The sequence below is a fragment of the Oncorhynchus nerka genome, linkage group LG15 (genome assembly GCF_034236695.1).
Source record: "Oncorhynchus nerka isolate Pitt River linkage group LG15, Oner_Uvic_2.0, whole genome shotgun sequence".
Taxonomy (NCBI): Eukaryota; Metazoa; Chordata; class Actinopteri; order Salmoniformes; family Salmonidae; genus Oncorhynchus; species Oncorhynchus nerka.
The window spans coordinates 47,437,793-47,464,558 of record NC_088410.1 but is presented as its reverse complement, the minus strand read 5'-3'; the positions used below and the strand labels follow the sequence as shown (position 1 = coordinate 47,464,558).

At 46.5% G+C, this 26,766-nt stretch overlaps 1 protein-coding gene across 2 annotated transcripts in view; it reads left to right on the top strand.

The window, feature by feature from the left end:
• Nucleotides 1-21,652, top strand: part of LOC115142816 (plexin-B1-like) — a 115,308-nt gene extending 93,656 nt beyond the window's left edge. For both annotated transcript variants that reach the window (XM_065001645.1, XM_029682579.2), the window contains 26 exons: nt 36-1,046; nt 1,494-1,628; nt 1,826-1,948; nt 2,666-2,759; nt 3,394-3,560; nt 4,803-4,954; nt 5,045-5,287; nt 5,401-5,577; nt 5,764-5,992; nt 7,310-7,555; nt 7,960-8,145; nt 9,871-10,019; nt 10,195-10,295; nt 13,337-13,554; nt 13,882-14,060; nt 14,179-14,245; nt 14,799-14,945; nt 15,302-15,467; nt 15,722-15,825; nt 16,074-16,158; nt 16,454-16,620; nt 16,746-16,906; nt 19,992-20,139; nt 20,266-20,406; nt 20,719-20,793; nt 21,428-21,652. In XM_065001645.1, the coding sequence (XP_064857717.1) occupies nt 36-1,046; nt 1,494-1,628; nt 1,826-1,948; nt 2,666-2,759; nt 3,394-3,560; nt 4,803-4,954; nt 5,045-5,287; nt 5,401-5,577; nt 5,764-5,992; nt 7,310-7,555; nt 7,960-8,145; nt 9,871-10,019; nt 10,195-10,295; nt 13,337-13,554; nt 13,882-14,060; nt 14,179-14,245; nt 14,799-14,945; nt 15,302-15,467; nt 15,722-15,825; nt 16,074-16,158; nt 16,454-16,620; nt 16,746-16,906; nt 19,992-20,139; nt 20,266-20,406; nt 20,719-20,793; nt 21,428-21,532 (4,776 nt within the window). In that variant the 3' untranslated portion in view covers nt 21,533-21,652. The remainder of the gene's footprint in view (nt 1-35; nt 1,047-1,493; nt 1,629-1,825; nt 1,949-2,665; nt 2,760-3,393; nt 3,561-4,802; nt 4,955-5,044; nt 5,288-5,400; nt 5,578-5,763; nt 5,993-7,309; nt 7,556-7,959; nt 8,146-9,870; nt 10,020-10,194; nt 10,296-13,336; nt 13,555-13,881; nt 14,061-14,178; nt 14,246-14,798; nt 14,946-15,301; nt 15,468-15,721; nt 15,826-16,073; nt 16,159-16,453; nt 16,621-16,745; nt 16,907-19,991; nt 20,140-20,265; nt 20,407-20,718; nt 20,794-21,427) is intronic.
• The last annotated feature ends 5,114 nt before the right edge of the window (nt 21,653-26,766 follow it).

Genomic DNA, 26,766 nt, shown 5'->3' with positions numbered 1-26,766 from the left:
CCATGTCTTCCCCATTTACCCCCTCTACCACCCAGTTTAAACTCCCCACCCTGGCTCCTCCCACTACTAAAGCCGTAACTATAACAACGACTTCCCCATCCACAACTGTGGCCCCCACAACAGCAACTGCGCCCCCAACAACTACAACAGCAACCGCACCCCCAACAACGACAACTACCACAATTACAACAACTATCGCCACGACTACAACAACCGAAGCCCCAACCACCATAGCTACCACGGAGGAGCCTCCGACAACAACCCTGCCTACAACCGTCCCCACAACCACCACCCCAGAGCCGACTACACCGCCCACCACGGCTATGTCGACGGAGGCCCCCACCACTCTTCCCCCTACAACGTTAGTCGAGGCTACAACGCCCAAGCCTGAGACCACCACCAGTGAGAAAGAGGAGCAAACAACCACAGGAGAGCTCTTTGCAGAGGCTGAAAGTGAAACTGAAGGCCCTGTCGTTACCCCTGGTGACATGGAGCTCGCCGCGGAAACCGAGGTGGCGACAGTTATGACCGAAGACGAGCAGCCGTCCGATGATCTCGCCACCCTAAACCCCCTGGCATTCCCCCCCGAGACATCCCCATTGGAAGTGGTCACCGCGTCCCCCCCTCAGGAACTGGACGAGGCTTTGACTCTGGCCAAGCCCCCCATGGAGGTCCAGCCCACCACTGGCAGCTACCCCTTCCCGACCCCCTTCCCCCTGTGGGAACCGGCCAACTCGGAGCCCACCTTCCACCTAGACCTGACGGGAGCCCACTTCCCTCCCCCACTAGAGCCCCTCCCCCCCACTGAGGCGGAGGGCCAGGGAGCCGAGCCGGACGTGTTCCTCTGGCCCATGGAGGAAGTGGAGGAGGAGACGGAGGGCAAAGCGGCGGAGAACGACACCAGCGTCGCGTTTTCGGCCACCACCGTGCTTTCAGGGGACGGAGAGGCAACTGAGCACTCTCCTTCGGCCTCTGCCTACCCCCGGCTCCTTGACGCCGACTCAGAGCTGGACTACCAGTACGACTCGGCCGACATCTTCCTGCCGGTGAGTTCGAGTTCCCTGGAGCTTCCATGGCCGCCGTGGTCCCAGCTCTTGACTGGACACAGTTCTCTAGAATCCCACTTCTGACACCAATTGCCAGAATCCCCGATGTCCCCTTTTATCCCCTTGTTATTCCTCACTGTGTTTTGATTTCGTTGTTGACATTGCTTTGGCTTTTGGAAATGGACCTGAAAAAATGGCTGCATCAGCACAAGCTGGAGCAGTTGCTTTTTTTGTGAATGTTTTCACATGTTTTATTGTTTGTTAGACCATTCTAATAGTCCGGTATTACATCAAAAAGCCTATAACATCCTTATAACGTGTAACTGTCCATTTCTTATGGGTTGGTGGGATTTTCCGAAATTTGCGGTAGCTTGTGTTGGTTGGAGTGTGTGTGTGTGTCCTTGTGAGTGTATGTGTATGTATCTAACATGTGTGTTGGGAATGTAGGGGGACGAGGGGTCCTATGTGAGTTGGGGCTCGTCTGCTTGCCCCTGTGTGGAGAAGGTCAAGGATTCGCCTCTGTTGCCAGTCAGAGTGGAGAGGAAGATCACGCTACTCGCCCGAAACCTCCACCTGTACCAGGTAAGACACACACACACACACACACACCCCTACTCCGGATTCTGGGGAAATGACAAAAGTCAGGATTTCATTTAATTTTTGAGACGTTATCTATTAACAAATGCCCCTGTTGACGTTTAAACCTGGCTTGATGTGTGTGTGTGTGTGTGTGTGTGTGTGTGCGTGTGTGTGTGTGTGTGTGTTGTGTGTGTGTGCAGGACAGAGACCTGGACTACGAGTGTGTGTTGGTGATCGAGGGCCGTACGGTGGTGGTGGATGCCTATGTGGAGATGGACGAGATGAACCCGTCTCTCTTTGACATCACCTGCCAGCTGCACCAGGTCAGACTCCATCCCATACTCACTCACTGCCCGTTTGGATGAAGGTTTAGTCGAATCTTCTCAGTGACTTTAATATGTCTCTGTTCCAATATCCACACTACATTACCTAGAATGATGAAATATATTGGTGTGCATTCTAAGTGGAATGGGACTTTGGATTGGTCCTTTATCATTATGATTTTGTTCAATGCTTTGTTATACTTAAACACTTTAAAGGACCTCTTTGGATACAAGAGTCTTACTACTTTCAAGTGATATCCTCTGGGTCCACATTGTACACTTTGTTGTATGTCTGCTACCCAAAAGAAATTCAATTCAATGTGTGTTAAACACTGCTGACACTGCAGCCAACTGTAGTTGTTTACTTTCTGATCACTGTTATATCCCCCCCTTTTTTTTTTTCATGAAAATGTTGAAGTTTCTATGGTAACTTTATTGACATTTCTTTGGAAACTTCAATACTCTGAGAGCTCCGTCTTGCCGAGGTTCAGCTTGAGGTGGTGATCCGTCATCCACACGGATATGTCGACATGCAGAGATCACCTGGTCATCAGAAGGGGAAAGGAGAAACTCTGTCTGCCTCGCAGATGGCACCCGTTTCCCTTTGTAGTGCACTCTAAAGGGAATAGTGCCACTGCAGTACTCTTCCCGTTTCTATGGAAACTGTAGTACTCTTGCAGTTTCTATGGAAACTTTAATGACTCATTCTCGCTGCAGTATTCCTACTCTGCCCCGGCGGAAGAGTACAACGCCATGGTGTACGTGAAGAGGCGGGACACCTTCCACGTGGACAGCGCTCACGACCTGTATGGTGAGCCCCGGCGTTAGAGCACTGAGGAACACCTGCCGCCAGCCCAGACAGCTGTTGTTGCTCTCAGCCATAACAATTTATATTTTTTAAACATGTTTTTCTATTTCACTTCTGTATCAAACATATGTGGTCCAGAGAGACCTGGTAGCATGAGTGTGGTCGTGTGATGTTTTTTTATCACGCCGTGTCTTCTATTTTTGTACACACACACACATGCAACCGCGCGCACTCACGGACACACACTCTCTCCCCCAGTGACTGTATTCCTCTTCCACTCACTCTCTAACATCTTTCCCTCACAGACACTCCATCAACTCCAACTCTAAACCCATTCAACAGACTGTAAACTCTCACAGACACTCCATCAACTCCAACTCTAAACCCATTCAACACACTGTAAACTCTCACAGACACTCCATCAACTCCAACTCTAAACCCATTCAACACACTGTAAACTCTCTCACACAATCTGTATAACTCTCTCTCGCTGTTCCTCGCAATGACTCTGTATAACTGCACACTCAACATGTATATTTTTTCCCTCAGCACTCTACAACTCTCCTACAGAGACTCATTTCAACTCAACTGTGTAGTTTAGTGTGTTGACTATAGTTTGCCTCTCTCTCCCTCCCAGTGACTCTGTACAACTGTTCAGTGGGGCGTTCAGACTGTAGCCGGTGTCACACGGCGGACCAGAAGTATGGCTGTGTGTGGTGCGGAGGGGGCCAGTCCACCTGTCTCTACGGAGACTCCTGCAGCGAGCCTATCGAACAGACCTGCCCCGCCCCCGTCATTCATGCCGTGAGAATCCCCCCCCCTTGTCAAGAGTTCAATGCTCAGGACTTATTGTTGCTCATTGATATACACTTAGTGACACGTTTTAACACTTGAACTTGAATCCTCCTGTCATTTTAGCTCATCAAGCGTTGCCAAAGATAAGTCAGATGTGATATAGCTGATGCCAACTTCTGGACTAACTAGTTTTCTTAGTTTTTCACAATTTGCTCAGTTTATCGTCACTATAATATTTTATAGTCCTATAAAGACATGAGTAAAGTATAGAGACGTGAGCAAAATATAGAGACGTGAGTCCAATATAGAGACGTGAGTCCAATATAGAGACGTGAGTCCAATATAGAGACGTGAGTAAAATATAGAGACGTGAGTAAAATATAGAGACGTGAGTAAAATATAGAGACGTGAGTAAAATATAGAGACGTGAGTAAAATATATACAGACGTGAGTAAAGTATAGAGACATGAGTAAAATATAGAGACATGAGTAAAATATAGAGACATGAGTAAAATATAGAGACATGAGTAATATATATACAGACATGAGTAAAATAAAGAGACATGAGTAAAATACACTGCTCAAAAAAATAAAGGGAACTCTAAAATAACACATCCTAGATCTGAATGAATGAAATATTCTTATTAAATACTTTTTTCTTTACATAGTTGAATGTGCTGACAACAAAATCACACAAAAATGATCAATGGAAATCAAATTTATCAACCCATGGAGGTCTGGATTTGGAGTCACACTCAAAATTAAAGTGGAAAACCACACTACAAGCTGATCCAACTTTGATGTAATGTCCTTAAAAAAAAGTAAAAATGAGGCTCAGTAGTGTGTGTGGCCTCCACGTGCCTGTATGACCTCCATACAACGCCTGGGCATGCTCCTGATGAGGTGGCGGATGGTCTCCTGAGGGATCTCCTGTGATTGACTTGGAGTTACATTGTGTTGTTTAAGTGTTCCCTTTATTTTTTTGAGCAGTGTATATAGAGACATGAGTAAAATATATAGAGACATGAGTAAAATATATAGAGACATGAGTAAAATATATAGAGACATGAGTCAAATATATAGAGACATGAGTCAAATATATAGACATGAGTAAAATATATAGAGACATGAGTAATATATATAGAGACATGAGTAAAATGTAGAGACATGAGTAATATATATATAGAGATGTGTAATATATATAGATGTCTTAATACTGTTGAGGCTTATGTTGGAGGATATGTTTGTTAGATCGAGCCCCTGTCAGGTCTGGTGGAGGGGGGAACGGTGGTGACCATCTCAGGGTCCAACCTGGGCCAGAAGGCTGAGGACATTCTCCACTCTGTCAGTGTGGCCGGGGTTTCTTGCTCTGTCATCCCCCACCTCTATGAGGTCTCCTCCAGGTAAGGACTGTGAATGAGAGAGTGTGTGTGTGAGATGACTGTTTCTAGGATGCGTCGTCTTCAATCTGTGTGTGTGTGTGTTTTCTGTAGGATCGTGTGTAAGACTGAAGCCAGCGGGGGAGAAAAGATGGGCCAGGTGTCAGTAGAAGTGAGTGGGGGAGAGTTTGGCCTCTCCAGCCAGAGGTTCAGTTACCAGGACCCCTTTGTGATGGAGGTGTCCCCCCAGAGGGGTCCCATGGCGGGAGGATCATCCCTTACCATCACTGGGAGGAACCTGCTCACGGGACGCCCCTCTGACATCACTGTCACTGTGGGAGGAGTGCCCTGTGTCATGTGAGTGATTATGAAAAACACACACACACACACACAGAGCCATTGATACATGATCCTATTTGCCGTATTGTACAACTTCTCGGTTCTCAACTACCCTCCCTCTCCTCCCCCAGTTCGTCGGAGGTCCAGGAGGGCAGTGTGGTGTGTGTGACGGGCAGCAGCAATGGGACGGGAGAGCACCGCGTGACGCTTCGCTATGGCGACAGCCAGCGCCACCTCCACGAGTCGGCCTACCGCTACACCCCCAACCCCAACATCACCCAGGCCGCGCCCGCCAAGAGCTTCCTCAGGTGTGTGTGTGTGTGTGTGTGTGTGTGTGTGTTTGGCATCACTCCTACACCGAAACTGTGTATTTCAGAAACCTAGAATTGGGTATGACCATATAGTTAGAAGTAGGGGCAAATACCCTTAGATCTCGTCAGCTAGACTGAAACACTTGGAGACACTCAATATTTCCCCTCTCTCTCTCTCTGTAGCGGTGGTCGTCTGGTCTTCGTGTCTGGTCATAACCTGGATGTGGTGCAGGAACCTAGGATGTTGGTGACCCTGTCCCCCTATGAGTCCATCGGCCAGAGGAAGAGAAGGAGGAGGAGGAGTGGAGGCGAAAGGGAGGAAGAGACTGAGGACAAGGTGCTGCAGTTGAGGCATCGCAGGATCGTCCCGGAGCCCCATTGCCCCGGCGACCCCCTATGCTCCATCAAACAGGTGTGTGGATAGGGAGAAGGTGTGTGTTGTCATCTTTATGGTATTCGTAGCTGAAACTCTACTCAAAGGAATAACGTTCTGACTGTGTCAGGCTTTCCTCACTCAAGGAAATCCCTATCGCTCTCCCGTCCCTCTCCCCCTCCTGCACCTCTCCCTCCCCCTCTGCCCTCTATCCTGGGCAGTGTTGGGATTTACATGAAAAGGTAGTATCACATATTACTTGTTACATGGGGGGGGAGTAACTTATGTTACAATATGACTTTGTATGAAACACAATCTGAAAACCTCAATGTTTATTTGACTGTCGGAAATAGCGAGGCGAGCCACACACACGCTCTACCAAAGATAGGCTACTAACGCCTTCTAATCTTCAACCCAATCAGAAGCATCTTGGTCAAAACATTGATTTCCTAAATGGTGTAAGCCTGATTTATTCACTCACTGCTGCGTTTATGTCCGAATTTTGCAGAACATTTGCGGTACATATCATACGAACTAGGACACACCCATAGCATGGCCCCTCCGTGACACAAGACAATCTTTTATGCACACGTGAAATGTAGGCTAAGCACTGTTGTATTCCTCCATTGGTTTGATAGAAAACAAGTTGTCCCAATTGATGGCCTAATCCACAACACTGCAGCCATACAGTATGTGCCAGCGCACTGATCGAGAAATGTAAAAGCCTGTGTCTATGGAATGCGCGATGATCATGTAAATGAATACAAAATGAGTAGTATTTGCTGAATCATTTCATGATTGTGGATCATTTGGAAATGGGAAATTGTTTTCAGAGGGTCTGCCGTCAGAAGTTCCGGTGGGAGTCTTTATTTTTTTTCATTCTTTTTTTCACTATAAAGAGAAAATCCCTTTAGTCTAAACTTATGTCATCCTATGAAATGGATGACAGGTCGCACAGCCAAACCTAATAGAAGCTTAACCTCTGTACAGATTTTCTTTTCCTTCCAGTGCGACTTTTGGGTAGCTAGACGGCACACTTGCCACTAGATGGTGAAGCCAAGATACTTGTGCTCCTATTACAGAAGGGATCGATGGCAATCAGAGGTGTGCCCTCTATCTCCAAACAAGCTTTCTCTGCTCGCTCGAAAACTAAATGGGGAAACAAGTTGAGATCATGGATCATGGAAGCACCATGCCCCCGGTGGGGAAATATTTTCTTAGAGTAACATAAAGGTAGCACACGTGTTACTTAAAAAAGTAACTGTAATAATATTACAATATTTTTAAAGTCCCTTGTTATAGTACTTTTTTACTCATTAAAGTAATCTGATTACTGTAAATGCGTTACCCCCTCAGTACATAGAGCGCTGCGAGGTGAACTCCTCCAGTCTGATCCTGTGTCGGAGCCCGGCGGTGGGGCCCTCGGTGTGGGGCTCGCGGGTTGATGTGGCCTTCCTCCTGGACAACCTGCGCTTCCCGTTCGGTGCCGTCAGCCCCCAGGGGGCCTTCAGCTACGAGCCCAACCCTGTGCTGCACCCACTCAACCAGCAGGAGCCCCTCAAGCCCTACCGCTACAACCCAGGAAGCTTCATTCAGCTGGAGGTTAGCATTAGCCGCTACCTACTCTCAACTTGTGAAATTAGCTGTGGGAGGCTAGACAGCTTTCAGGCTAACAGCATGTACAGTTGACAGCTGAAGGTTAGCATGATCTGCTAGCTAGTACTATAAATCCAAGGCAAAGGTATAGAATGTAAAGATTCTTATTGTTTTATTACTTTCCACTCAACTGGTCTTGAGAGAGAAGTCTCCTGGAAGTCAGAAATAAAACTTTCATTCTGTCCCCCTGGCTGGAGTTAAGGAGAAGGCTAGACTCCTATGAGAGATGGGGGGGAAATAGAGGAATATTCCAAAGATGAGGCTAGGAATGCACAAGTCTTGATTCAAGCGCGATGTTCAACGTGGTAATATCTTCTCCCTTTCTCTCCTCCTACCCCCCCCCCCCATAGGGTGAGAACTTGGACCTGGCCATCTCTAAGGAGGAGGTGGTGGTACTGGTGGGGGAGGGTGTGTGTGCTGTGAAGACCCTCACCAGGAACCACCTGTACTGCGAGCCCCCGCCCCAGCAGCCCGTCCCGGGACCCCCCAACGGCGGCAGGAAGCGCGAGGGCGCCGACACGCTGCCCGAGTTCACTGCAAGTCCACCTTATGTGCTCCACTACTGCCGTTTCCATTCCTAGGCACACTTTTGTTCCAAACAGACAGATGATCACACGTTTCAAAACGCATTGTCCCAAAGACTGACATTTCCCCAAAACACATTTCAATACACAAGATCGATAAGAGAGTCAATTACAACACACTAATGCTCTTTTCACACTACTGTGCTGACCAAAACTGTAGTGTGCTGGCTTGGATTATTTTCACTCTGTCTTTTCCAACATGGTTTCATCAACTTTGGCGGATGCATGTGTAACCAGGCCAGCCCAGTACAGTTCCACTTGGCTCAGTTTGTCCCTCTAGTGTGAATCAGACAAAGGTTGACACACAAGGGTGCATCTCAGTAGTCTCAATCAGACTTCCTAACCCCATTAGAGGCAAACTAACTGCCCCAGCTTGTACACGTTCTATATGGAACATAAATATAAACGCAACATGTAAAGTGTTGCTCCCGTGTTTCATGAGCTGAAATAGAACATCCCAGAAAATGTCCAAACTCATTTCGCTCAGATTTGGTGCACAAATGTATTTATGTCCTTGTTAGTGAGCATTTATCCTTTGCCAAGATAACCCATCCACCTGACAGGTGTGGCATATCAAGAAGCTGATTAAACACAGGTGCACCTTGTGCTGGAGACAATAAATAGCCACTCCAGAATATGCCGTTTTGTCACAACACAATGACACAGTTGTCTCCAGTTTTGAGGGAGCATGCAGTTGGAATGCTGACTGCAAGAAGGTCCACCAGAGCTGTTGCCAGAGAATTGAATGTTAATTTATCTACCTTAAGCTCCCTCCAAAGTTGTTTTAGAGAATTTGTTTGTACATCCAACCGGCCTCACAACAGCAGACCACGTGTAACCACGCCAGCCCAGGTCCTCCACATCCAGCTTCTTCACCTGCTTGATTGTCTGAGACCGGCCACTAGGACAGCACATGAAACTGTGGGTTTGCACAACCAATGAATTTCTGCACAAACTGTCAGAAACCCTCTCAGGGAAGCTCATCTGCGTGCTCGTCATCCTCACTAGGGTCTTGACCTGATTGCAGTTTGGCGTCGTAACCGACTTCAATGGGCAAATGCTCACCTTCGATGGCCACTGGGATGCTGGAGATAAGTGTGCTCTTCACAGATGAATCACAGTTTCAACTGTTCTGGGCAGATGGCTGACAGCGTGTATGGCGTTGTGTGGGCGAGTGGTTTGCTGATGTCAAAGTTGTGAACTGAGTGCCCCATGGTGGCGGTGGGGTTGTGGTATGGGCAGGCATAAGCTACGAACACAATTGTATTTTATCGATGGCAATTGGAATGCACAGAGACACCGTGATGAGATCCTGAGGCCCGTTGTTGTGCCATTCATCCTCCTTATGTTTCAGCATATTAATGCACGGCCCAATGCCGCAAGGATCTGTACACAATTCCTGGAAGCTTAAAATATCCAGTTCTTCCATGGCCTGCATACTCACCAGACATGTCACCTCAGTGAGCATGTTTGGGATGCTCTGGAGCGACTTATACAACAGCATGTTCCAGTTCCTGCCAATAACCAGCAACTTCACAAAGCCATTGAAGAAGAGTGAACTGTAACTCAGTAAAATCTTTTGAAATTGTTGCATTTATATTTTTGTTCAGTGTCGCTCCATAGCTGATGTGTGTGTGTGTGTGTGTGTGTGTGTGTGTGTGTGTGTTTGTTTTCCAGGTCCACATGGGCAACCTGAACTTCTCCCTGGGCAGGGTGCAGTATGACACCCTCAGTCTGTCCACCTTCCCCCTCGAGGCCCAGATAGGGGTGGGCGTGGGGGCCTCCATTGTAGCCCTCATCGTCCTCATCATAGTCCTCATCTACAGGTACGTGGGGTAGGGGTATGTGGGTGCAAGCATTTGCATTTGTTTACGTAAACTTTTTGTGATTTGAGCTATGAGTGTAATTCTAATGTGTGTCTGTCTGTATGTATATGTGTGTGCTCTCTCTCTCTCGCTCTCTTTGTCTGTCTGTCTGTCTGTCTGTCTGTCTGTCTGTCAGGAGGAAGAGTAAGCAGGCTCTGAGGGACTACAAGAAAGTACAGATCCAGTTGGAGAACCTGGAGACCAGCGTGAGAGACCGGTGCAAGAAAGAGTTCACAGGTCAGACCCTAACACTATGACTAACACACAGCGTTAGAGGGTGAGAGACAGAGCGGGAGAGGGTGAGAGACAGAGCGGGAGAGGGTGAGAGACAGAGCGAGAGAGGGTGAGAGACAGAGCGAGAGAGGGTGAGAGACAGAGCGAGAGAGGGTGAGAGAGAGCGAGAGAGGGTGAGAGACAGAGCGAGAGAGGGTGAGAGACAGAGCGAGAGAGGGTGAGAGACAGAGCGAGAGAGGGTGAGAGACAGAGCGAGAGAGGGTGAGAGACAGAGCGAGAGAGGGTGAGAGACAGAGCGAGAGAGGGTGAGAGACAGAGCGAGAGAGGGTGAGAGACAGAGCGAGAGAGGGTGAGAGACAGAGCGAGAGAGGGTGAGAGACAGAGCGAGAGAGGGTGAGAGACAGAGCGAGAGAGGGTGAGAGACAGAGCGAGAGAGGGTGAGAGACAGAGCGAGAGAGGGTGAGAGACAGAGCGAGAGAGGGCGAGAGACAGAGCGAGAGAGGGCGAGAGACAGAGACGGAGCGAGAGAGGGCGAGAGACAGAGCGAGAGAGGGCGAGAGACAGAGCGAGAGAGGGCGAGAGACAGAGCGAGAGAGGGCGAGAGAGGGTGAGAGACAGAGCGAGAGAGGGTGAGAGACAGAGCGAGAGAGGGTGAGAGACGGAGCGAGAGAGGGCGAGAGACAGAGCGAGAGAGGGCGAGAGAGACAGAGCGAGAGAGGGCGAGAGACAGAGCGAGAGAGGGCGAGAGACAGAGCGGAGCGAGAGAGGGCGAGAGAGAGAGGGCGAGAGACAGAGCGAGAGAGGGCGAGAGACAGAGCGAGAGAGGGCGAGAGACAGAGCGAGAGAGGGCGAGAGACAGAGCGAGAGAGGGCGAGAGACAGAGCGAGAGAGGGTGAGAGACAGAGCGAGAGAGGGTGAGAGACAGAGCGAGAGGGTGAGAGAGAGCGAGAGAGGGTGAGAGACAGAGCGAGAGAGGGTGAGAGACAGAGCGAGAGAGGGTGAGAGACAGAGCGAGAGAGGGTGAGAGACAGAGCGGGAGAGGGTGAGAGAGAGCGGGAGAGGGTGAGAGACAGAGCGAGAGAGGGTGAGAGACAGAGCGAGAGAGGGTGAGAGACAGAGCGAGAGAGGGTGAGAGACAGAGCGAGAGAGGGTGAGAGAGAGCGAGAGAGGGTGAGAGACAGAGCGAGAGAGGGTGAGAGACAGAGCGAGAGAGGGTGAGAGAGAGCGAGAGAGGGTGAGAGACAGAGCGAGAGAGGGTGAGAGACAGAGCGAGAGGGTGAGACAGAGCGAGAGAGGGTGAGAGACAGAGCGAGAGAGGGTGAGAGACAGAGCGAGAGAGGCGAGAGACAGAGACAGAGCGAGAGAGGGCGAGAGACAGAGCGAGAGAGGGCGAGAGAGACAGAGCGAGAGAGGGAGAGAGACAGAGCGAGACAGGGCGAGAGAGGGCGAGAGACAGAGCGAGAGAGGGCGAGAGACAGAGCGAGAGAGGGCGAGAGACAGAGCGAGAGAGGGCGAGAGACAGAGCGAGAGAGGGAGAGAGACAGAGCGAGACAGGGCGAGAGAGGGCGAGAGACAGAGCGAGAGAGGGCGAGAGACAGAGCGAGAGAGGGCGAGAGACAGAGCGAGAGAGGGCGAGAGACAGAGCGGGAGAGGGCGAGAGACAGAGCGGGAGAGGGCGAGAGACAGAGCGGGAGAGGGCGAGAGAGAGCGGGAGAGGGCGAGAGACAGAGCGAGAGAGGGCGAGAGACAGAGCGAGAGAGGGCGAGAGACAGAGCGAGAGAGGGCGAGAGACAGAGCGAGAGAGGGTGAGAGACAGAGCGAGAGAGGGTGAGAGACAGAGCGAGAGAGGGTGAGAGACAGAGCGAGAGAGGGTGAGAGACAGAGCGAGAGAGGGTGAGAGACAGAGCGAGAGAGGGCGAGAGAGGGCGAGAGACAGAGCGAGAGAGGGCGAGAGACAGAGCGAGAGAGGGCGAGAGACAGAGCGAGAGAGGGCGAGAGAGGGTGAGAGACAGAGCGAGAGAGGGTGAGAGACAGAGCGAGAGAGGGTGAGAGACAGAGCGAGAGAGGGTGAGAGACAGAGAGACAGAGCGAGAGAGGGTGAGAGACAGAGCGAGAGAGGGTGAGAGACAGAGCGAGAGAGGGTGAGAGACAGAGCGAGAGAGGGTGAGAGACAGAGCGTTGTTGTCCACAACAAAGTGTGGAATCTTGGCGATATGGCCAAAAGGTCATCAAGATATTTTTCACATTTATGAAGGTATTTCACAGTATTTTTTTGGACAATAAATGTTCTAAATATGCTTTATGAGTAGTTCATGACCCCTAGGGTGGAAACACATCAATTATTATTTTTCAACGGGGCTTTATTCATTCTGATTTGTTTTATTGTTCAATCCAACTTCAACCAACAATTATGTTGAGCATTTTCAAAAAATCGAGGCCTAATTATTTGGTGAACTGTTGGAATCATGGAAATAGAGTGATTATTCTAGTGCTATAGTTGGAATATAGTGAGCAGCACTTTGAGGACGGCAAGTACTTGAGGGACAGGGGCCGGGCTTAGTGTAGTGAAGCGTATGGAGAAGCAGCGTGCAGGAGAACAGGGAGAGATATGACTCGAGTAGCAAACGGAGTAAACTATAAAAATGGACATTACACGCGCCGGAGTGGCGTATCACCTTTAACAATTACAATACTGTTATAGAAGGTAAAGTAAAAACCTGAAACTGTTCCGTGCATCAATACCGGTACATGGTCAAATACGGTATAACAGCTCTAAATGACATTAAAAAACATGAGACGAGCTTCCTGAGGGAAGTTTCTCAAGGCTATTGGGGGGGGGGGGGGGAGACCCTTTCTGTCCAATGATATATTGTCCAGAAATTACATCTGTTCATTTAGGTGACCGCTTTTGGCTTAAAAGCCAAAAGTTCTTTATACTCTCTAAGGGGCCCTTTTTCTCCACTGACTTTCACTCAACCATTTATGTGTTGCAAGGAAGGTCATACTCTCTTAACCTTTGAACCCCTGACCCCCCTCCCCCACAGACCTGATGACGGAGATGATGGACATGTCCAGTGACCTGGTGGGCTCAGGCATTCCCTTCCTGGACTACCGGCGCTACGCCGAGCGGATTTTCTTCCCGGGCCACCGCGAGTCGCCCCTGCGGAGGGATCTGGACGTGCAGGAGTGTCGGCGGGCCACAGTGGAGCAGGGCCTGGTGCAGCTCTCCAACCTGCTCAACAGCAAACTCTTCCTCACCAAGGTAGGGGGACAGTGATGATGATTGGCAGTTCTTACCACGTTCGTGGACTCGTGAAAGTTTGTTTAAGACGAGTGGTTTTGAAGGAAAGCAGGCAAGGTGCAATGACCACGATGAAGAACATTGGTAGCTGACCTAGAAAGACTTAGGCCAGGATTTTAATTGTGTAGTATATGGCTATATAAGAGAACCATCCTCTTCTTCTTGAATACACCAGACTCCTCTCATTGAAATATTACGGGAGAGTATTCATGGGTGATATTTGGTGGTCTCTCGCTCCCTTTTTCTTTTTTTCCCCCTAACTCCCTCTTCCTCCATTCCTCCCCCTAGTTCATCCATACTCTGGAGAGCCAGCGGACATTCTCGCCTCGGGACCGGGCCTACGTGGCATCTCTCCTGACGGTGGCGCTGCACGGTAAACTGGAGTACTTCACCGACATCCTCAAGACCCTCCTCAATGATCTAGTGGAGCAGTACGTGGCCAAGAACCCAAAACTCATGCTGCGAAGGTAAGATAGGAAGAGGTGTGTGGGTCAGGGGGTGGGGTGGGATTGTGTGTGTGTGTGTGTGTGTGTGTGTGTGCTCCATCGACCTGTAACTGATTTTTAACATGGCGTCATTTTGCAGAACGGAGACAGTGGTAGAGAAGCTTCTGACCAACTGGATGTCCATCTGCCTTTATGCTTTCCTCAGGGTGAGTCGGCCCACATGAATTACTGTCACACAAAGAGGAGGAAATGATGGCCCCATTCCACAGGCAGCCCCATTCATATTTTCTTTGCCACTAATTGGTTTTATGACAGATGAGATCTTTTTTTGCCAATAATTGCGCAAATTGGGCTGCCTGTGTAAACGCAGCCAATTGGACAGAAATGATGGCCCCGTTCTTTAGAAGTGCATTGTTGTGCATCGTCTTCCTCCCTTCCTTGAAGTAATCACAGATGAGACACAATTGGACAGAAATAAAATGTCTCCACCGCATGGCTTTCACCTGTCCACTCATTTCTAATCCGTGATTACATGGAAGGAAGGATTCACTTTAGAGGAATTCGAACGGGGCCTTTATCTATATCTTACCTGGGTCAAAATACCTTGTAGCATTAGCATTTATTAGTGTAAACATAATCACTATGCCGTGTCCTTGTCTTTCCCAGGACAGTGATTGTTAGCATGATGCTAATTGTTTACCTGATCGTTGGCATGGCTTGCCTGATGCTAGTTGTTTAACTGTTGTTGTTTCTCCCTAGGACTCTGCAGGCGAGTCCCTGTACATGTTGTTCAGGGCTATCAAGCACCAGGTGGACAAGGGGCCGGTGGACGCGGTGACGGGAAAAGCAAAGTACACGCTCAACGACAACCGCCTGCTCCGAGAAGACGTGGAGTACAAGACCCTGGTGAGGATGCACACACTCAGGGGTTCAGACACACACTCACACGGACTCAAAGACACAAACATGTTCAGACACACACACACACACACACACACACACACACAGGGTTTCAGACACACACTCAGGGATTCAGACACTCACATGGACTCAAAGACACAAACATGTTCAGGCACACACACACACACACACACACACACATTCAAGGGTTCAGACACACACTCAAACACATGCACACACATGTCCACGCAATCTAACCACACACACAGAGATAGATAAATAGATTATATATACACCAAAGAAAGTGTTTTGTGAGTGATTTTGAAAGATCATTCTCGCTCTCTTTCCTCCCCCTCTCCCAGACCCTGAACGTGTTGATGCAGGGTGGGGGGGTGAACGAGACCCAGCCGCTGCCCTCCAAGGTGCTGGACATAGACACCATCACCCAGGTGAAGGAGAAACTCCTGGACCAGGTCTACAAGGGCACCTCCTTCTCCCACCGGCCACACACAGACTCCCTAGACCTGGGTGAGAAGCACGCACGCACTCACACACACACACACTCTCACTCTCTCTCTCACACACACACACACACACACACACACTCTCTCTCTCTCTCTCTCTCTCACACAACGATGCGCACGCACACACACACAGCCTATTTTCTATCTCTCTTTTAACATCATTTTAGTGTTCTATAATATAGTGTTCTATAATATAGTGTTCTATTTTAATTCTGTCTATAGCCCTGTTTAACAGTGTGTGTGTGTTTTATCTTTCAGAGTGGAGGTCCGGTGTAGCTGGTCATTTGATCCTGTCTGATGAAGACCTGACATCTGTTGTCCAGGGCAACTGGAAGCGCCTCAATACACTACAACACTACAAGGTCTGCACCCACACACATTCATGGAGCCTTCCTAACGCTTCATACAGAGTTTGTAACACGTAAAGTATTTATAGAGCCTTTATAAAGCATTCATAATGGCTTTAAGATGTAACATTCATGTTTCTAAGCCTTTACGTAACGGTGTATCACTTCGTTAACCCTTCACAAGCATTCATAAGCCTTCATAGTGCATACACTAACCGTTTGAGAGATTTATAACAGTTGTTGTTGTTATTTTTGTGTGTTAGGTTCCAGATGGTGCGACAGTGGCTTTGGTCCCGCGCCACAGCAAACACATCCACCACGACAATCATGACTATGTAGCAGGGGAAAGTGAGTTCCGCTTGCATTTTAGTTCCCCTCTCTCTCTCTCTCTCTGGGAAATGTCTCGTTGTTCTTCTACAGTGCACAGCCAAACTAGCTATATGTCCAGTTTCTTCCACTAAGTTTCTGTAGAATAAGTGTCAGTGTATCTCGTCTTGTGAAAGGCCACTAGGCTGAAACGTTGACTCCGATGTTCACTTTTGTGGACAAGGAATAAAAGATACAAGATAAGCATTTTTATTTGATTCTTTCTAATGTTCTTTCTCAACCCTTCTCCTTTCTCCTCTCCCCCGCCCTCATTCAGAGACACCCATGCTGGAGGACGCGGACGAAGGCGGGGTGAGGCTGTGGCACCTGGTCAAGGCCAGTGAGGAGCCCGAACTACCCAAGCACCGCCGGGGCAGCGTGAGGGAGAGGGAGAGGGCCAAGGCTATACCAGAGATCTACCTCACACGCCTGCTCTCTATGAAGGTAGATACTGGATGCACACATACACACTAAGAATCAGGTGAAGAGCCAGATGCTGTAGACACACACACTTCCACCCACTTTCAAACCCTAACCTTTTCCCCATCTCCCCATCCCTCCCTCCACAGGGAACTCTGCAGAAGTTTGTAGACGACCTGTTCACTGTGATCCTGTCTACCAGTCGTCCTGTTCCGCTGGCCGTCAAGTACTTCTTTGACCTGCTGGACGACCAGGCGCAACACCACGCCATCACTGACCCCGAGACCATCCACATCTGGAAGACCAACAGGTACACACACACACACCGATGCAGACACACATTTCACGTACGCACATAGATTCAATCACACGCATATGCACACACACTTATCCCGATGCCGTCCACATCTGGAAAATCAACATGTGTGTCTTTGTGAATCTGTGTGTGTGCATACGTGTGTATATGTTTGTATGTGGTCTGGTGATATATGTATCTATATACAGTGCCTTGCGAAAGTATTCGGCCCCCTTGAACTTTGCGACCTTTTGCCACATTTCAGGCTTCAAACATAAAGATATAAAACTGTATTTTTTTGTGAAGAATCAACAACAAGTGGGACACAATAATGAAGTGGAACGACATTTATTGGATATTTCAAACTTTTTTAACAAATCAAAAACTGAAAAATGGGGCGTGCAAAATTATTCAGCCCCTTTACTTTCAGTGCAGCAAACTCTCTCCAGAAGTTCAGTGAGGATCTCTGAATGATCCAATGTTGACCTAAATGACTAATGATGATAAATACAATCCACCTGTGTGTAATCAAGTCTCCGTATAAATGCACCTGCACTGTGATAGTCTCAGAGGTCCGTTAAAAGCGCAGAGAGCATCATGAAGAACAAGGAACACACCAGGCAGGTCCGAGATACTGTTGTGAAGAAGTTTAAAGCCGGATTTGGATACAAAAAGATTTCCCAAGCTTTAAACATCCCAAGGAGCACAGTGCACGCGATAATATTGAAATGGAAGGAGTATCAGACCACTGCAAATCTACCAAGACCTGGCCGTCCCTCTAAACTTTCAGCTCATACAAGGAGAGGACTGATCAGAGATGCAGCCATGAGGCCCATGATCACTCTGGATGAACTGCAGAGATCTACAGCTGAGGTGGGAGACTCTGTCCATAGGACAACAATCAGTCGTATATTGCACAAATCTGGCCTTTATGGAAGAGTGGCAAGAAGAAAGCCATTTCTTAAAGATATCCATAAAAAGTGTTGTTTAAAGTTTGCCACAAGCCACCTGGGAGACACACCAAACATGTGGAAGAAGGTGCTCTGGTCAGATGAAACCAAAATGTAACTTTTTGGCAACAATGCAAAACGTTATGTTTGGCGTAAAAGCAACACAGCTCATCACCCTGAACACACCATCCCCACTGTCAAACATGGTGGTGGCACCATCATGGTTTGGGCCTGCTTTTCTTCAGCAGGGACAGGGAAGATGGTTAAAATTGATGGGAAGATGGATGGAACCAAATACAGGACCATTCTGGAAGAAAACCTGATGGAGTCTGCAAAAGACCTGAGACTGGGACGGAGATTTGTCTTCCAACAAGACAATGATCCAAAACATAAAGCAAAATCTACAATGGAATGGTTCAAAAATAAACATATCCAGGTGTTAGAATGGCCAAGTCAAAGTGCAGACCTGAATCCAATCGAGAATCTGTGGAAAGAACTGAAAACTGCTGTTCACAAATGCTCTCCATCCAACCTCACTGAGCTCGAGCTGTTTTGCAAGGAGGAATGGGAAAAAATGTCAGTCTCTCGATGTGCAAAACTGATAGAGACATACCCCAAGCGACTTACAGCTGTAATCACAGCAAAAGGTGGCGCAACAAAGTATTAACTTAAGGGGGCTGAATAATTTTGCACGCCCAATTTTTCAGTTTTTGATATGTTAAAAAAGTTTGAAATATCCAATAAATGTCGTTCCACTTCATGATTGTGTCCCACTTGTTGTTGATTCTTCACAAAAAAATACAGTTTTATATTTTTATGTTTGAAGCCTGAAATGTGGCAAAAGGTCGCAAAGTTCAAGGGGGCCGAATACTTTCGCAAGGCACTGTATATATGTAAACTGACTTTCAGCATGCATATAGAGGGCACTAAACTTGTACTGCACTGACTCAGATGACTGATAAATGGTTCTAAGAAATGGATAATAAGATGATAGTTGGAGCTGTAGTTTTAGATTTCAGTGCAGCCTTTGTTATTAATAATAAATTGTTATTGAAGTAATTCACTTGCTTTGGCTTTACATCACATGGTTGGGGAGTTATTTATCCAATAGAACCCAGAGAGTGTTCTTCAATAGAAGCACTTCTCTAACATCAGAAATATACAGCGCGGTGTCCCACAGGGCAGCTGCCTTGAGCCGTCACTCTTCTCTATTTTTATAAATGATTTGACACTGTTCTTACACAACGCTAGTATGACTATGTATGTGGATGACCCAAAGCCAGTGAGCTCACTGAAATTCCAGTGTGTATCAGAATGGGTGATTTAATAATAAACTAGTCTTAAATGCACCTAAAACTAAAAACATTGTATTTGGTTCAAAACATTCTCTGAGACCTAAACCTCAGCTGGAGTTGTACATAAAGGCTGTGACCATTGAGCAAGTTGAGGAATCTACACTTCTAGGTCTATGTCTGTTTATAAATATGTTTTTACACAAAAATCAATTGTATTAGTTGTTCAGGCTCTGGTCTTGTCCCGTCTTGATTACTGTCTGGTAATATGATCAAGTACAGCAAAAAAAGACCTAGCAAAGCTGCAGGTGGCTCAAAATGGAGCAGCACGCCTTGCCCTTAACTGCACATACAGAACGAACATCAACAATATGCATGCCAGTCTTTCCCGGTTGAGGGTTGACGAGATGCTAACTGCTTCTCCTAGTTATGAGAAATATCACTGTAATGACAATTCCAGATTGTCTGCATAATCAAATCAAAGTCAGCTCAGACACCCCATATATACCCCACAAGACATTCCACCAGGGGTCTCTTCACAGTCCCCGAGTCCAAAATGAATTCACGCAATGCACAGTACTACACAGAGCCATAATCGCACGGAACTCCCATCTCCAAGTATTCAAGCAAACATCAAAATTACCTTTTAAAAAATGGATTAAACATCTCATGGAATGGCGGGACTATGAGGGGACACACAGATACACTCACACAGACAATTTTTTGTTGTGTTTGTATATTGTTGTATAGAGTAGCTACTGCTTCTGTAAAAGCTCATGGGGATCCAAGTAAACAAATATATATGTAACATGTGAACATGGCAATAACAGTTCTGTAACGCTGGTTCCCTGCCTCCAGTTTGCCCCTGAGGTTCTGGATCAACATTGTGAAGAACCCCCAGTTCATCTTTGACGTTCAGCCCTCGGACCACGTGGACGCTGTGCTGACGGTCATCTCCCAGACATTCATGGACTCCTGCACCACCGCTGAGCACAAGCTGGGCAGAGTGAGAGAGACAGATAGGGAGGGACGGGACCAAGGGACAGGGTGGGATGAGAGGACTATTGGAGGATGTGATATTTTTTCTCTAAACTGGTTCTCTCTCTCTCTTTCCCTCCGTCTCTCTCTCCAGGATTCACCAATCAACAAGCTGCTGTATGCCCGAGACATCCCCCGTTACAAGCAGATGGTGGAAAGGTACTACGCTGACATCAGACAGACCATCTCTGCCAGTGATCAGGAGATGAACTCAGCTCTAGCAGAGCTGTCCAGGGTGAGTCTTTTACTTCAGTTTATTTGTTCCGTAAACACTGTATTGTTCATTTTTAAAGGGAGAGTTCACCCAAAAGCCATCTTCGCAAAAGTGATCTTCCATCAAAGTTTTTGCTCTGTACTGAAAGTGCTCCATCTTGAAAACATGACTGCTGACAGTTTGAGTTAACTATCCCTTTAAGCTGTTCTTTGTCCTATCGTTAATTGAACTTTATATTAGCACATTTTCAATTCAATTTCAGTTCATCTTTGAAAAGATGTGCTTATTAATTATTTTGGAATGACATGAAAATATGTTTTGTCCCCCAACCAGAATTACTCAGGAGAGTTGAATTACCTTGTCGCCCTGCACGAGTTGTACAAGTACATCAACAAATACTATGACCAGGTGGGTTTTCATTCAGTCGCTTGTCTGGTTGGATGGAAGAACACATCATAGTTGTCTTTGGTTTACCTTGCACCTGCTCTAAACTGGATTTGTGTTCCTCTCTCTCTCCTTCCCTCTCTCACTCCTTCCCTCCCTCTCTCCTTCCCACCCTCCCTCCTTCCCTCCCTCTCTCCTTTCATCCCTCACTCTCATTTCATCCCTCTCTCTCCTTTCATCCCTCTCTCACTCCACTCCTCTATTTCTCTCCATCCCTCTTTCTCTCTCACTCCATCTCTCTCTCCATCCGCCTATCACTCTACCATCCTCCATCACACTCCACCGTTCTCCATCCATCTTCATCCCTTTCTCTCTCACTCCATCTCTCTCCATCCGCCTATCACTCTACCATCCTCCGTCACACTCCACCGTTCTCCATCCATCTTCATCCCTTTCTCTCTCACTCCATCTCTCTCTCCATCCGCCTATCACTCTACCATCCTCCATCACACTCCACCGTTCTCCATCCATCTTCATCCCTTTCTCTCTCACTCCATCTCTCTCTCCATCCGCCTATCACTCTACCATCCTCCATCACACTCCACCGTTCTCCATCCATCTTCATCCCTTTCTCTCTCTCCACCCCTCCCTCTCTCAGATCATCGGGGCCCTAGAGGAGGACAGCATGGCCCAGAAAATGCAGCTGGGCTACCGGCTCCAGCAGGTCGCTGCAGCCGTGGAGAACAAAGTCACCGACTTGTGACAGCAGAACCACCGACCGAGACCACGCCGGCGAGGGGGACCACATTAAGAGACACACACACTGTGAGGTTACCCACTAGAGTGGGGGAGGGAAACGCAGAGGGAGGAGCAATTAAGGGCCAATGGGTGACTGGTGTTTACACATAAACACTCTCCTTTTTTGTATGTTGGGGGGGGGGGGGGGGGGATTGGGCTGCTGGACACATGAAGCCCTCTAGAGATGGTGGTGGACATAAACCCTTCTCTCACTCTCCACTGTGGAAAAAAAGCAGGAGGGAAAGGGAGACATACAGACCAGGAGCCTTTGTTTGTATGTCCCACCCGTTCAACCGTCAGCCCTGAGTTGGACCACGTTGTGGCATCTGCGTCTGTCTCTCTTCTAGAACTCTCTGTGGAAGTAGAGATCTTTGGGAGATCTGGATGTTATCCGGACGCTATCTGGACATTACGTGACCTGTCAATGGAAACGTGCTGAAGTCAAAACCCTGTAGTCTCATATGAATGAATGAAAGAAGTCGTGTTTTATGTATCAAAATGGTGGTTCTAGTGGAAGCTAGATGGAGAGTGAGTGTGTGAGAGAGATGGAAAGGACTTGCTTGATGGTATGACGTGAAGCCATTTCCCAATGGGAAACACTGGGTGGATGAAATGGAAAAGGGTACTTCCCATGCCTTGTGCTTGTGTCGTTGCATAATTAGAGGTTGTATGTCTGTCCATCTCCCTCTTTAAATGTACATGCGTGCAAGGGTAAACTGTTTTGGTTTACATGCCCTGCCCACTGACACCATTGTTTTATATAATTGAGATATACAGGACCAGTCAAAAGTTTGGACACACTTACTCATTCAAAGGGTTTTTCTTTATTTTCACAATTTTCTACATTGTAGAGTAATAGTGAAGACATCAAAACTATGAAATAACACATATGGAATCATGTAGTAACCAAAAAAAGTGTTAAACAAATCAAGAAATTCTGATTTTAGATTCTTCAAAGTAGCCACCCATTGCCTTGATATGGCAGCTTTGCGCACTCTTGGCATTCTCTCAGCCAGCTTAATGAGGAATGCTTTTCCTACAGTCTTGAAGGAGTTTGCACATATGCTGAGGACTTGTTGGCTGCTTTTCCTTCACTCTGCGGTCCACCTCATCTCAAACCATCTCAACTGGGTTGAGGTCGGGTGATTGTGGAGGCCAGGTGATCTGATGCAGCTCTCCATCACTCTCCTTCGTCAAATAGCCCTTATGCAGCCTGGAGGTGTGTTTTGGGTCATTGTCCTGTTGAAAAACAAATGATAGTCCCACTAAGAGCAAACCAGATGGGATGGCGTATTGCTGCCGAATACTGTGGTAGCCATACTGGTTAAGTGTGCCTTGAACTCTAAATAAATTACAGACAGTGTCATCAGCAAAGCACCATCACCTCAACCATGCTTCATGGTGGGAACCACACATGCAGAGATAATCCGTTCACCTACTCTGTGTCTCACATAGACACAGTGGCTGTTTTTGGAGTCATCAGAACAAAGGATATATTTCCACCGGTCTAATTACATTTACATTTAAGTCATTTAGCAGACGCTCTTATCCAGAGCGACTTACAAATTGGTGCGTTCACCTTATGACATCTAGTGGAACAGCCACTTTACAATAGTGCATCTAAATCTTTTAAGGGGGGGGGGGGGGGGGGGTGAGAAGGATTACTTTATCCTATCCTAATGTCCATTGCTCGTGTTTCTTGGCCTAAGCAAGTCTTCTTCTTATTGGTGTCCTTTAGTAGTGGTTTCTTTGCAGCAATTTGACCATAAAGGCCTGATTCACGTAGTCTCTGCTGAACAGTTGATGTTGATGTGTCTGTTACTTGAACTCTGTGAAGCATTTATTTGGGCTGCAATTTCTGAGGCTGGTAACTCTAATGAACATATCGTCTGCAGCAGAGGTAACTCTGGGTCTTCCTTTCCTGTGGTGGTCCTCATGTGAGCCAGTTTCATCATTCCCCTTGATGGTTTTGTGACCTGCACTTGAAGAACTTCAAAGTTCTTGAAATGTTCTGCATTAACTGACCTTCATGTCTAAATAACATAATGATGGACTGTCATTTCTCTTTGCTTATTTGAGCTGTTATTTTCATAATATTGACTTGGCATTACACCAAATAGGGTTATCTTCGTATACCACCCCTACCCTGTCACAACAACTAATTGGCTCAAATCAAATTGTATTTGTCACATAAGCATGGTTAGCAGATGTTAATGAGAGTGTAGCAAAATGCTTGTGCTTCTAGTTCCGACAGTGCAGTAATATCTAACAATTCCCCAACAACTACCTAATACACACGAATCTAAAGGGGTGAATGAGAATATGCACATGTAAGTAGATGGATGAGCGATGGCCGAGCGGCATTGGGCAAGGTGCAATAGATGGTATAAAACGCAGTATATACAAGTGATATGAGTCGTGTAAGACATGTAAACATTATTAAAGTGGCATTATTTAGAGTGGCATTGTGTAAAGTAACTAGTGATCCATTTATTAAAGTGGCCAGTGAATAGGTGATGCGTTGTGCAGACCGCACCACCCTCTGGAGGGCCTTGTAGTTGAAGGAGGTGCAGTTGCCATTCCAAGCTGTGATACAGCCCGACAGGATGTTCTTGATTGTGCATCTGTATACGTTTGTCAGTTTTACAGATGCACAATCGAGAGCATCCTGTCAGGCTGTATAAAATGCATTAAGAAAGGAAATAAATTCCACAAATTAACTTTCATCAAGGCACATCTGTTAATTTAAATGCATTCCAGGTGACTACCTCATGAAGCTGGTTGAGAGAATGCCAAGAGTGTGCAAAGCTGTCAGCGAGGCAAAGGGTGGCTACTTTGAAGAATCTCAAAAGTGAAATATTTTGATTTGTTTAACACTTTTGGTTACTACATGATTCCATATGTGTTATTTCATAGTTTTGATGTCTTCACTATTATTCTACAATGTAGAAAATAGTGAAAAGAAATAAAAACCCTTGAATGAGTAGGTGTGTCCAAACTTTTGACTGGTACTGTATATATGCTGGGCATTACTTGTATATACCTCCCTTTCTCTTGTGCACAATTGACAGAATTCCGGTTGGATTTCCCCCCATTCAAGACTAGACAATTTTTCACAGCAGAAACCGACCCTATACAACGGTATTAATTGGTGACGATGTAGTTTCAAGGGTCTTGAGTCTCATCAATGATCAGCACTCTCTTCCTCCTCTCTTCCTCCTTAAATACTCAAGCTATCCTCTTATCTCATTTAAACTTTTTTTCTCATTGAAAGCAAAGTTTAATGTGATCACTGTTTGTCTGCTCTGGTAAAGCAGATTGTGCTCTCCCCCTGGCTCTCTTTATGTCATAACAGTAGCTTTTCCATATCCGTCCAAATCATAAGGTCAAATTGTGTCTTTCACACACACGCACACATAGTTCACTCTTGAGACAGCTATTATATATATTTTTTAATCAGTCTTTTAAAATCTGTAATTGTCATTCCGCTTTTTCAGGTAGCGCCCACGTCCATACACATCTGTGCGTTGTTTGTCTTTATGTTCTAGGAACGGGAGGAAAATGTTATTGTAAGAGTTGAAATGAACAGCTCTGTCCTGACGAGACTGCAGGACTAAAAGAACGGTACTGAAAGCAGAGGCAGTCTTTCAAAAGGTACTGAAATAGGTGACCGTGTGAATTAATTGTTTACTTCGACTTTTTGTTGCTTTAACGCTGTTTATTCTGATGTTTCTAAAAGGTAACGGTCACTGGAGGGACACTAGATCAGAGATTTAAACAAACAAATCTCAACTTTTTGAATTTAATATAGTTCAAACGTGTCCCACAGACAGTATTTTATTGGTGAATGTTCATACAACTTCCCATGTTGTACATTTTTAACATTCCTTTTTGGTTTTCAACCAAGACAATTCTATTGAATCATGATTTTTCACTTTGTGCTGTTTGTGAGGTAGACTACTTATCTGACATTGGAGACCGCTCATTGATATGTGCAGTTCTTCTATTGAACACAAGATGGCAACCGCTCCTATATTTGTTGAACTTCTGCTCTAACACAAGTAAACTGCTGTATTTACTGTACATGAAGTTTCACAGAACATTCTTTGACCTAGTCATATTTTCCAAGGTTTGATTCAAATATTAGGATTATAAAGCATTATTTGCCATTTCTGAACTTTACTAATATGAGTTCTAATGGTTTCCCCGTGGGCTATGTTATTCCTCATTTGCTCACCTCGACATTCTCTATTACACAACAGATTTATTTTCTAAAGCTAGGTTGCGTCCCAAATGGCACCCATTTAGGGTTAGGATTATACGGATTTGGTCAAAAGTAATGCGTTATGTAGGGAATCCGCTACCATTTGGGACGTATCCCTAGACTTCTCATTCTGTCCCACAGAGCTTTAATAGTTTGTTGAAGTTAGGATGAAATCCTTTGGTAAAGCTACGTACCAAGCAACACCGTTATCACATGAATTGGAGGTGTTGCATGAATGTTAACTACACATAAACCTAACTGACTTATGGATGAAGTTTGACACCACCTTCTTGGTAGGCTATATCTTCATATGACATAGCAATGAGTCGGCATATCATTTAACTGTAAAAACCCAATCACGTGTCTTCCTGTTTGGATAGCCAATCATTTCAGAGAGAGGCACCTTTTTTTTCACAGAAGTGCATGGAGTGTATCCGTTACATGCCATTGTGTAGGTTCTCCAGTTTGATGCTCTTTCATGTGCACCACCATTATCCCTAGATTGCACAGTATAACCGAATCATAGTAGCCTATAGGCTAACATCACACGACTTACCACATGCAATTAATGTCTCATTTGAATGGACAATTAGTACTGTCATATGCTTTTAATGTAGACGAGTATGTATGACGCCTTGTGATGGAGAGACCATGATGGTGGAGGTCATTTGAGGGAAAAAAAACTAACTATTGTTAGGCTGTATAAATTCAGCTATGTAGAGCAGGCTCTGCAATGAGCAATTTGTAAGGATGGTTCTTATTTTGTCTGTTAATATCATTGTACATAATGATTTTAATAATGTAACTTGTAGCGACTTAATCTGTTTAATAAGAGAGTGTAAATTCACACTACCTGGAGGTGTGTTAATAAAGTATTTGTAAAATCATATGCTCTTTGTCGACGTCTGTCTCATATGGAGTAATGTTTTGAAGTG